The 10,899-nt window shown below is 53.7% G+C and overlaps 1 protein-coding gene across 1 annotated transcript; it reads right to left on the bottom strand.

The window, feature by feature from the left end:
• Window positions 1-229: 229 nt before the first annotated feature.
• On the bottom strand, window positions 230-7,612 carry SFRP2 (secreted frizzled related protein 2). Its single transcript, XM_004606171.2, has 3 exons — window positions 7,114-7,612; window positions 4,702-4,782; window positions 230-534 (listed from the first exon to the last, which is right to left on the bottom strand). The coding sequence occupies exons 1-3, from the start codon at window positions 7,610-7,612 to the stop codon at window positions 230-232; spliced, it is 885 nt and encodes a 294-aa protein (XP_004606228.1).
• Window positions 7,613-10,899: the final 3,287 nt, after the last annotated feature.

The following is a 10,899-nucleotide window of genomic DNA, read 5'->3' as shown; positions in this document are numbered from 1 at the left end:
GTGTGTGTGTGTGTGTGTGTGTGTGTGTGTGTATGAAAACAGCTCTCCATATCTGAGACCTCCTGGGGCCTTACTGCTCCGGATATGCTGGAGGTGCAAATGTGCAAAGGGCAGCACGGGTGGATCTGCAGGGACTGTGCTGTGGAGAGCCCAGCCCTGGGGGGCGCAGTGGTCAGCGGCTCAGAGCGGGCCTGTGGGGAGTGGCCGCCACCAGCACGCGTGTGCAGGACTAGCACTGCAGTTTGCGGATGCTTCGGGAGATTCGCTTGAACTCTCTTTGCCCCTTCTGCCACCGCTTCACCGAGGTGATCACCAGCTCCCCGCCCAGCTTCTGTCCCATGACCAGGTAGGGGGCGTTGATGTCATTCATCTCCTCGCAGGTGCACTGCAAGCTGTCTTTAAGCCACAGCACCGATTTCTTCAGGTCCCTTTCAGACACGCCGTTCAGCTTGTAGATGGTCTTGCTCTTGGTCTCCAGGATGATCTTGGTATCTCTGTTGATGTAGGTGATCTCCTTCACTTTTATTTTCAGTGCTGCAAAGACCAAGGGGACAGAGTCACAGTAGTCAAGGAGGGAATACAGTGTAGACTGGATGCCTTCCTCACTCCAACCCACTGTGTGTGTGTGTGTGCGTGTGTGCGTGGGCACGTGCATGTGCATGTATTGGGGAGTGGGAACAGAGTTGGGGGCTTGGCCTGGGGAGGAAATAAGAGCTCCCTTTGGTTGATGGGGCTATCAAAGGGGTGTGGGCTGGGGGCGGCAGATGGCCCCATTTCTATAGACCCTAGGAGTCTGCGGGCACTTTGTTCCTGATCAGCCTTCCTTTCAAAATGCTCTTCTGTGGAACTCAATTAACTCTCCTTCCTCACCCTGGTGTTTCTGTGTAGGTTGCATGTGGTTTGTGAAACTTCAGCAGGAAAAGAAATGCCTGACTCTCGGGCGAAACTTGATCCCTCTGTGGCCATAAACTTTAAACTCAATTTATTACATCGGAGAGGTTTTTGGACAAACCTGTAAGGAAATTATATCACACAATCATTGTTTTCTAAAGAACAGACTACAGGGAAGGAGAATTGATCTTACAGCTGCATTTGATTTGGTAAAGTAACTAGGAAGAAAAAAAAAACAGCCAAGACTCTTTTTAAGAGTACAACATGTTTAGCTGTAAAAGTGTTTTTCTGAAGACCTCATCCTCATATGCTATTATTTGCCTGTCCAAGGCCAAGATGATTACAGATCATATATGCACCGCTTCCAAAATGGATATGTAGACTCATTAGAATGCTAAGCTCCAAAGTAAGTGGTTTACTATAAAAGACACTTTTTATAGTCATGAGCAGTATGCTGGAGAAAAGAAAAACCCTACAAATATACATTTGGGAATTAAATTTCAGGACACTCTGAAGGCAGGGAAAGGACAGCTTTAAGTTGGAAGAGTTCATCCAGTTCGGATCTGTGACCGGAGTCAAACGCAGAGCAGTGTGGTGACCTAAGTGCCATCATCCAGTAAGCCTCGGCTTTGGCTGGGTCTAGACCTCAAACTCCAGCTCCACATCTGCCTTCCCTCGAGGCAACAGCCAGTCCCCTGTCCTGGCTGAAACACTGACTTGCCCAAACGTGTCCTAAAACCCTTGGTGCCATTAACAATGGTTCAGTATAGGTGATGTGTGAGTGTGATTTCCTGGCTTTGGGGAGTATCATGCATTATTTAAATTAGTAACAGAGAAAGAGTTGTGTTTGTGCAACTACTTTGGGGGGGGGGTCCTTCCTCTCATGCATGTATGTACACTACCACACCACTCCCACCCCCACATACTTTCTATCTCAAAAAAGGGAATTGGGCTGAGAATAAATTTGCTGGTTTACCATGGAATGACTGAAACTGTATCTGATAAATCAAGGATGCTGTAATTTGGCTATCCATGGTTTTGTCTGTTAAACATATGAACCATGGTACTGGATTCTCAGAATTGTTGGAACTTATGTCATGAAACCAGACATGGAAAGGTCTCATGCTTCTATGGTCTCTGCAGATGGGGTGGGGAACTGGGAGCATCCCCCATAGCACATGGAGCACACTGAGATTTCACCTGCTCAGGGCAGACATTCTTGGGGCTGGAGCGATAGCACAGTGGTAGGGCGTTCGCCTTTCATGCGGCAGACCCCTGTTCGATTTCTCCGCCTCTCTCAGAGAGCCCGGCAAGCTACCCGTGGCGAACTGGATATGCCAAAAACAGTAACAATAAGTGTCACACTGAGAGACGTTACTGGTGCCCGCTCGAACAAATCGATGAGCAATGGGATGACAATGACAGGGCAGACATTCTTGAGCTCCCTGGATTAAAAACACCATCACACTCCATCAAGGAGATTTATTGCTCTCCTTTCTACAGATAAAATATTTCCATGGAGGGAACATTAAGCCACATCCCCCCTAGATTTAGAGATAGGGCCTGATATAAGCAACTGAAGTCCTGTGGTTTCTTTCCTGCCATGGAAGTGGTGAACGGGGATTCAGCATGTCGGAGAAGGCAGAGGTGATGAGAGGATCTGACCTCCCGGTAGGCAGACCCCCTGAGGCAGGCCATTCTGCACCTCTTTTTTCAATCAGCACCCTCTCCGTGACTAGGAGGGATTTTCTACTGGCCCCGAAAGGCAGAGTGCACAGTGAAGTGTGTAACACCTTCATGGATGGTTCGAACTAGAGAGATCAGATTGTCCCCAAAGGACAGAGGCACCATAGAACACACACCTTTTTGGGGGTGTACAGGTTTCAAAAGAGCATTCTTAGAAAAGGTTAAGTTATAAAGCAAGCAGGCAATGTGTGTGTGTGTGTGTGTGTGTGTGTGTGTGTGTGTGTGTGTGTATCTCCTCTAAATTCAGCTGTTTGGATCTCCATGCTAGAAACAAGATTTTCCTTTTTATTCCCCCCATGGAAGTCGGGGAAGAAGATCTGGTGCTTAAGCTGCCAGAAGAAATTGATATATTATATACAGTTCATTACAATACTATTTTGCTCTGTTGCCCTTAATTTAATCTTGTAGCAGTTTTATTTTTTTGGGGGGGGAACATCTTTGGAGATTTAGGATGGTCACTATCAATGCTCTTGACCCCTAACTCCCTTGAGGACTGGATATATTTGAATTTAGATTTACATTGCATGGGAGGCTTTTACTGAGCATAGGATATAGTCTTTCTCCTTGTTATCTCCCCCATCTTTCTTATCAATATAACCACTGTCACTGTCATCCCGTTGCTCATCGATTTGCTTGAGCGGGCACCAGTAACATCTCCATTGTGAGACTTGTTGTTACTGTTTTTGGCATATCGAATATGCCATGGGTAGCTTGCCAGGCTCTGCTGTGCGAGCTGGATACTCTCGGTAGCTTGCCGGGCTCTCCAAGAGGGGCAGAGAAATCGAACCCGGGTCGGCTGTGTGCAGGGCAAGGGCCCTACCTGCTATGCTATCGCTCTAGCCCTGGCATTGTAATGCTTTCCCTAAAGCTTGGGCTATGATGCTGTGGAACCAGTCTAAGGCAAACCCCATCCTCTTTCTGGAAGAGCCGGGGAGGGCAGGTGTGAGGAGCAGAGATAGGCTGGGTCTCATCTCAGAATTTCAGGGACCTGCATGGGCCTGTGGATAGCTAGGAAGGTATCCTTCAGCAGGGCTGAAGGACTGATTACTATCACCAGTACTTCCCAGGGTGAATAGAAATATAGTATTTCATTATTGCTTGAAAGAGCAGGGCACCTTACCAGCAAGTTTATTCCTCAAGTTGCAATGTTTTGAAAGGGCACCCACTTTTCAAAGCAAGCCAAAGGGGCCTGCTCTTGGAATATGATGAAACAAGAGTGGCTCAGACGTCTGGGTGAAGCACTTGGTCATGCCCAGCGCCAGATGTGAAATAATGGCCTGGATCTAGGGGCCGAGGGCAGAGTAGATGAGGTGCCAATGGCATCCTCTGTGGATAACCTCCAATGCCCTTTCCTTTTATAATTCTCCTGCAGGGCAGTGGCTTAAATTCTCTGGGATCAAGGAAACCACACAGTGTTTATTATCCTCAAGTACTTTATCACCAGAGCATCTTTTGTGTATCCTGCCAAAGTAAATTCTGTGTCCTTTTTTTTTTTCTCTTTTAAAATTTATGAGCTCCTCTATGCATCCCAATAACTGCCCAGTACCTTGGATAGTCACTCATGTTGGGGTATGAATCAAGGTCCCAGCATTCCTACTTGGTATTAGAGTAAAGTTTTGTGGTCAGCTGGAGCTAAGAAAATGGCCCGGAATTTATGCTCATTGCAAGAAAAAAAAAAGCCAAAGTGGGAAAAATAAAAGTACCCATTGCAAGTCTGAATTTGTCATTTGACTAAGGATCATCTCACAGAATATTGAGCTCACCTGTAAAGTTCCAACTCAAAACTTAATGGTGAGAGGGAAGAAATGAGGTAGAATAAATGAAGCATCGTAGGGAAGAGGGTATGGGTCTTTCCTTCCACCCCAATTTAATAAACAAGTTAGGGATTAGTCCCTTAAGGTCTTTCAGTTTTGTGATGTTTTGTGGCGGCCACACCTGGCAGAGTGGGCAGAGCACCTGGCGCTAGGGACAGAACTCGGGGCCTCACGGGGAAAGCTTGTGCCTACTGATCTAGAACATGCTCGAATATGGAATTTTGGTCGCTATAATTGGCGAATAACTTACCAAAGTCATTTTTACAAAGTGTTTCCATTATGTCGTTGTCATCCTCATTTTTATTTTTGCAGGCTTCGCATACCTTCGGAGCTAGAAATGCGAAACATTAGTTCAGTTTGCTCGAAAAGGAAACAGGTGGTGTTTGTAAACAACCCAAGGGAACTTTTCCAGACAAGCACAGCCACTGCCTGTAAGGCCCAGTGCCTGCCTCCTTTAGAGAAGGAAACTTATTTCTATGGCACTCATCCTGTTTTCCTAATTTTGTTGACGAGCATAACCCCAACCCCCGCTCTTAGGACAAATGACAAACACTAAAGCACAGAGCAGTTGGAGCCAGTCATCTGGGGCAAGTTTTGGCTTTTGAGCTCTTCTCCTCTAGACCCAGGACAAGGAGTCTCTGAAAAAGCAGACCTTTCTCTCTCTCTGCAAAAAAGTTCCAGAAGACTTTCCCCGAAGGATTTTGGAGAACTGGTAACCATACACGGTGACCAAAGCCTCTTCTCTGCCATAGGACAGCCGAGTAGCCTGAAGCCTGCAGGCTTTTGCGGGGGTGTCATTTCAAAATAGCTTCCGTTTTGCACCAGGAGAGGGGGGCATCGTGGGTTCACACCTGGCACCCTCCCAGCTAGGAGTCGCTACTCTAACGGGCAGCTCCAATAGGTCTGCCCATCTCACTTGTCCTCCCAAGTCTGGCCTTTCCTTATTTCTTTCAAGGTTACCTTTATTTATTACGTTTGTGCTTTTGTTTTTGGGCCACGCTGGCAACACTCGAACGTTGTGGTGCTTAGGGACCATTTGGGATGTCAGGGATGGGACCTGGGTTGGCCATATGCAAGACAAATGTCCTACCTGCTATACTATAGCTCTGGTCCCCGAAGGTTACCTTTATTTCTGGGACAGGCTCTTCCCCTCCCCCGCTACTGTTTCCAACTCTTAAATAACAAACAGAAAATCAAAATACCCACCAGGCAAACAAACCCAAAGCTTTTCTTGAAGCTAGCTGGAGCTGAGTTTAATACAAACCTGGAAATGTGCACCTTGATGGCACAACTCATGAAAAGACTCTCCTAAAAGGTCTGTGACTTTTGGGAAAAAAGATAGAAAGGAAACGTAGGTCCCTTTCTCCCATGTAGACATGTGTGGATTTTCATTCAAATACAATGGAAATGTTTGCAGGAAAAGAGGGAAAAAACCCAATAAGTGATGCATTCTATTAGAGTTTTTGACCAAATTAGAAAAGTTCAGAGTATTTTGAACAGGAACTGAACTCTGAATAGGGCAATGACTTTCTGGAGAAATGGGTGTCATGTTGATGCTGATACTGGAAAGAAAAGAAAAAACAAAAGCCACACACATAAAACTGCTCTTAACTCCTCCTCTCACCCAAACAAAATGAAACAGTTCCAATTAGGAGCGCTGGGAATGTATATAAAATGTTACTGACCTGTACTGGTTGGTCTGTGGTACATGTTGGACAAATGTTTGAAATATGCCAAACATTTGCAATAAATTAGAAATCTAACCAATAAGATGATTGCAAACTCACTGCGCCTGCCAGGAAAGATTGCTAAGGAACTTTGCATTTTCTTTAACTAATGATGGCTGTAGGAAAACAATTAGGGATGGAAGAGAGAGGTTGCTGGGGCCCCCAAAGGGATTAGGAAGCCCCTTTCCATCCCCTGGAGACTGAAATCAGCTCAAGGCACATTGTCTATGTTTTCCTTTCAGGAAGAGTATCAAGAGCCCATGAGGTTTTCATTGCTTTGATGGTTTTTGCACAGGAACTTCTCTGTTTTCTAAAAACGTGGGGAACTCTCGTTTGCATGATTTTCTCCAGTTAATTAAAACCACTCCTGAGATAGAAAGAAGCTTAGTGACAGAAAAAAAAAAAATCCTTCCCGGGGATTCCCTTTAGGGTCTGTCTTCGAGACACCAGAGCGGCCACAACCCAATATTCAATTTCCAACACAGCCCGAGCCGCTCGTCTTCCTCAAGTGAAACAGGCAAAGAACAAAAGTTCCTTCAAAGACGTGCGTTTGGGTTACGCTGCTGGTAAGGGAATGTTCCAGGTACCTAGAAGCCTGACCCCAGGAGCAGAATTCGGTTCCGGCAGGGCAAGCAGCACGCGGCTCGGGCTAGAGAGTTCACTCCCATCTCCCGCCGCCCTCTCCAGCCCCCCTCATCCCCTCGAGATCGCTGCTCCCCACTAGCATCTCCAACCACTGCACATCTACAGGGAAAAAGTGCGTTTCAAGCTCTGCCTTTCTCCTTCGCAGAATTTTTTTTCTATATAAAAAAAACAACAACAAACCACGCCACCCAGGAAAGATCAACTGCAAGGACGGGAGACGCGCGTGTGCGTGTGCGTCTCTCGATTCGTCGCGTGGACGGACCCGGGCAAGGGGAGGGACCGAGGCTCACCTTCCTCGGTGGCCGGCAGGAGATGGTCGCCGCTGGCGAGCGGGATGCAGAGGTCGTTGTCCTGGGGGAAGCGGTCGCACTCGAGCATGTCGGGCCAGGGGAAGCCGAAGGCGGACATGACCGGGGCGCAGCGGTCCTTCACCTGGACGCAGAGCGAGTGGCACGGCTGAATGGTCTCGTCCAGGTCGTCGAGGCACACGGGGGCGAAGAGCGAGCACAGGAACTTCTTGGTGTCCGGGTGGCACTGCTTCATGACCAGCGGGATCCAGGCGCCCGCCTGCTCCAGCACCTCCTTCATGGTCTCGTGGCCCAGCAGGTTGGGCAGCCGCATGTTCTGGTACTCGATGCCGTGGCACAGCTGCAGGTTGGCGGGGATGGGCTTGCAGTTGCTGCGCTTGTACGAGAAGTCGGGCTGGCCGAAGAAGAGCCCGCGTGCCGAGCCCAGGCAGCAGTGCGAGGCGAGGACGAGCAGCAGCAGCGAGCCGGGACCCTGCGGCATCGTGGGCGCGCGACCCCCGGGGGGGTGGGCAGAGGGAGCCGGGGCAGCGAGGGGGAGGGGGGACAGCTGGGGCCCGAGCTCGTCCCGGGCCCGCTCGCTCGGCTCCGGGCTGCCGACGCGCGGGGCCGCGGGGCTGGGGAGGCCGAGACGCTGGGCGCCGGGAACGCGGAGCGGTCGACGCGCCTTCGGCTCCGCAAAGCCCGTACGCAGCTCTGGGGGGCTCCGACCCGGGGGAGCGCAGAGAAACGCGGCTGGGGCCCAGCCAGAGTTTCCTTGGCCTTTTTTATGCAAATCTGGAGGTGGAGGAGGGGGCCAAGGGAGGAGCCAGCGGGGAGAAATCCGAGGAGGCTTGGTCACTGCGCTCCAGGTCTGGTTTTCCGTTGAGAGTGCCCTTCGAGCTCCCTGGAAGGAAATTCTGTTCCCCCCCACCCCCCCCTTCACTTTTTAGAAACCGTCGAGCGCGTTCTCTGGCATGGCTTCACCCAGAGTGCAAACCCAGAAACCAACCTGTGTGTGCGGGGGTGGAGGGGGGTGGTCGCCCCGACAGTGAGCGTGCAGAGCTCAGGCTGCAAAATTTGGGGGTGGGGGGTGGGGTGGGGAGCGAGCCAGCTCCGGGCCCGAACGCGCTCCGCCCCCGCCCCCCACCCCAGGACCGCGCCGGGCCTGGCGGGATCCCTCCAAAACCTGAAGTTTGTGCGCGGCGGGCTGGGCTGCAGGCCAGAACTGCACGCCCTGGAGACGCGGGCCCGCAGCCCTTCGGCTCTTCTGTGCCACGGTCCTTCCCGCACGCCCGCCGGACGCCCGGACGCCTCTAAGAATCTCCAGCCACAGCTCCTGGCCTGGCCCAGTCCAAAAAAAAAAAAAAAAAACCCAGAAGGACCGAGTCGGAAGGGCGCAAGTCTTTCACCAGGGAAAGAGGCAGAGCCCTGCAGCGCTGTGGCTATTCTTTTGGTGGGAAAGCCAGTGCGCGTCTCGATGATCGAAGGCTTGTAGGCCCGGGGACGCACACAGGCCCTTGCCCGGGCCGGGGGCTCGGCTGGGCACCTCCTACCGCTACCATTTCTGGTGCCAGCGACCGTCCACGGGGGGTCATCTTGGCCCGGGAGAGGCGGCACCAGGGTCCGAGAGACACTGTGGGGGCAGGGCCAGAGGCCGGTGTGCGGCCTTGGCAGAGGCATTTGCTTGATTGCGGGTAGGGCGCTGCGTAAGCGGTGTGTGTGTGTGTGTGTGTGTGTGTGTGGGGGGGCGGATAGTTAGAGGCCGCGCGGGCTTCCGTTGCTCTCCTGGAGCTGGGGGGGGGGCGGGGAAGGGTCGACCCTGCGCCCCCAGGCCCGACCACTAGTCAATTCACTGCTGTAATCCGGGCTCCGGGTGCCCATAGAAGGAGGGGGCTGGGGGTGGGGGGTTTCCTTTCCTCTAGCCGCCTGAATCTTCTCTAGAAGCACTTCGCGTTAGCCCTCCCCCCGACCCCAGCCTTCCTGTCGGGGAGGCGGTGCAGACCCCCGAGAGCGAGCCCGCCGGTTCTTTCATATGTAAGGCGGCGCATTGTTATTACTTCCCGCTCTCCCGCGCCGCGGTGGACAGCTGCCCCCGCTACCTCCTTCCCGACCCTGCGACGGCCGCGCAGCGTCTCTGGCCTGTTGTTTGTGGTCACACTGCCCAGAGCCTGGGGGATCCCGTGTGTGTGTGTGTCGGGGGTCCAAGCCCACCCCGTGTGTTGTCTCCTATCCCTTCCTGGCCCTCAAGCATCTGGGGCCCTGGAAGCCCCATTTTCCCTCTTGGATGGGGGTGTTGAGCAGATAAGGGGAGGGGCGACCCCAGGCACCATGCGTTGAACTGGAGCACCCCAGCGTCGTTTGGGGGTGAAACCCTAGCGGGAGCACACACACTGGGTGGAGGAGCTGTAAGCATCGTGCGTCTGCATTCAGGATACAATCGAGCAGCCCAGCTCTGCGAGCGCTTGGACTCGCGCCCGGGGTGCTGAGGGGACACCTCCAACCTCCCCTGGGGATCGTCTCAACACGGGGTTTACGGAGCCCGAAGCCATTCGGGCGGTTTGAGGCAGTCCGAGCCCTCCCGCCACGGAAGCTGCCAGCGGGGGCGCGGAGACCCCGGGATACGGTTTCCGGAGCGCACACCGCCCCGCAGGCCGCCAGGGGGCGCCGAGGAGCCGCAGCGGCAAGCCCAGGGTCCCCTCCCGGGCCGGCCTGGTTCGGGTGCCCGCAGCCCAACCTCGCGCCACCTGGGGTCGCGCCCCGCCCCCTCCCCCGCCACGCGCCGGACCCCACGACAGGCGCATCACGGGCTGAACACAGCCTGCGCGTGGCGAAGGGAATGAAGAGCGGAGCGAGCAGGACGCGGGTGCCCAACGCCGAGGTTGGGGGAGCCCTGTGCGCCTCCACCGGCCACTTGCACCCGCAGATGCAGGTCCGCAGCCGGGACTCCCCGCGTCCTCGGACCCGCGGGACTTCTCGATCCCTTGCACTGTTCCAACACCCGCCAAAGACTTGTGCTTCTCCAAACCGAGAAGCAGCCAATGTGCTTATCTCTGCCGCCTCCCCGGCCCGTTTAGCCCCGGTTCTTTCCAGCAAGGGAAACTGCCACCTGGCTGAGGGGTGATGCGTCCCCTCCTCTGGCCACCTGCTTAAAGGGCGCGGCCCATGGACGGTGGGTTGGCTTTCGCCCCCATCCCTCTGTGCCCCGTGCACATTGTTGCAGGCGGGCAGAACCCGGACGATCGTGCGTTGGACTCGGGCCCGCTTTCCGGCTCCCGGGTTTCCTGTTGTCCAAGCACTGATGAGACTCGGGCATCACGGAGGGTTCCTCCAACCCCGCCACAAATGCTCGGTGAAACCCTCAGGAGCCAGAGGAGTTTGGGGCAGGCGGGAGGCTCAGGCTCCAGTCTTGAGACCCTGCCCTGTGGAAGGGGTCTCCGAGCTCACGGCCGCCCCCTATCCTAGACCCTTGCGCCGCTCAGTCTCGGCGGGGAACCGGGGGTACGGGGCGCCCCACTCCCTCCAGTGAGTCGGGCGTCACCATCCGGCGCACCGACTCTCCTTTCCCCGAGGGCGCGCAGGCCGGCAAGGGGAGGGCGACACGTGTGCTATGTGGGTCCGCAAAATCCCGCACGCGCGGCGGCCTGGCTGCTCGAATTTGAGGGTCACCGCTGCTCCGAGCCTTCCCGTAAGTTCTGAAGCTCGGTTTTCCGAGTCGCCGATGGAAATGCACCTGAGGTGCACGACCACAGCGATTTCTGAGTCCCGGGATTAAAGCGATTCTCCAGGACA

The sequence above is a fragment of the Sorex araneus genome, chromosome 7 (genome assembly GCF_027595985.1).
Source record: "Sorex araneus isolate mSorAra2 chromosome 7, mSorAra2.pri, whole genome shotgun sequence".
Lineage (NCBI taxonomy): Eukaryota > Metazoa > Chordata > Mammalia > Eulipotyphla > Soricidae > Sorex > Sorex araneus.
The sequence above is the reverse complement of the archived record's forward strand: the minus strand, read 5'-3'. Positions and strand labels throughout refer to the sequence as shown.

Bases quoted from the DNA above. Each gene is read 5' to 3' on its own strand.
- SFRP2 (XM_004606171.2), bottom strand. From the start codon at position 7,612: ATGCCGCAGGGTCCCGGCTCGCTGCTGCTGCTCGTCCTCGCCTCGCAC. The intron at 4,783-7,113 runs GTGAGCCTCGGT...TCGCATTTCTAG, and splicing joins CCTGCCGGCCACCGAGGAAG to CTCCGAAGGTATGCGAAGCC. The intron at 535-4,701 runs GTAAGTTATTCG...TGGTCTTTGCAG, and splicing joins ACTTTGTAAAAATGACTTTG to CACTGAAAATAAAAGTGAAG.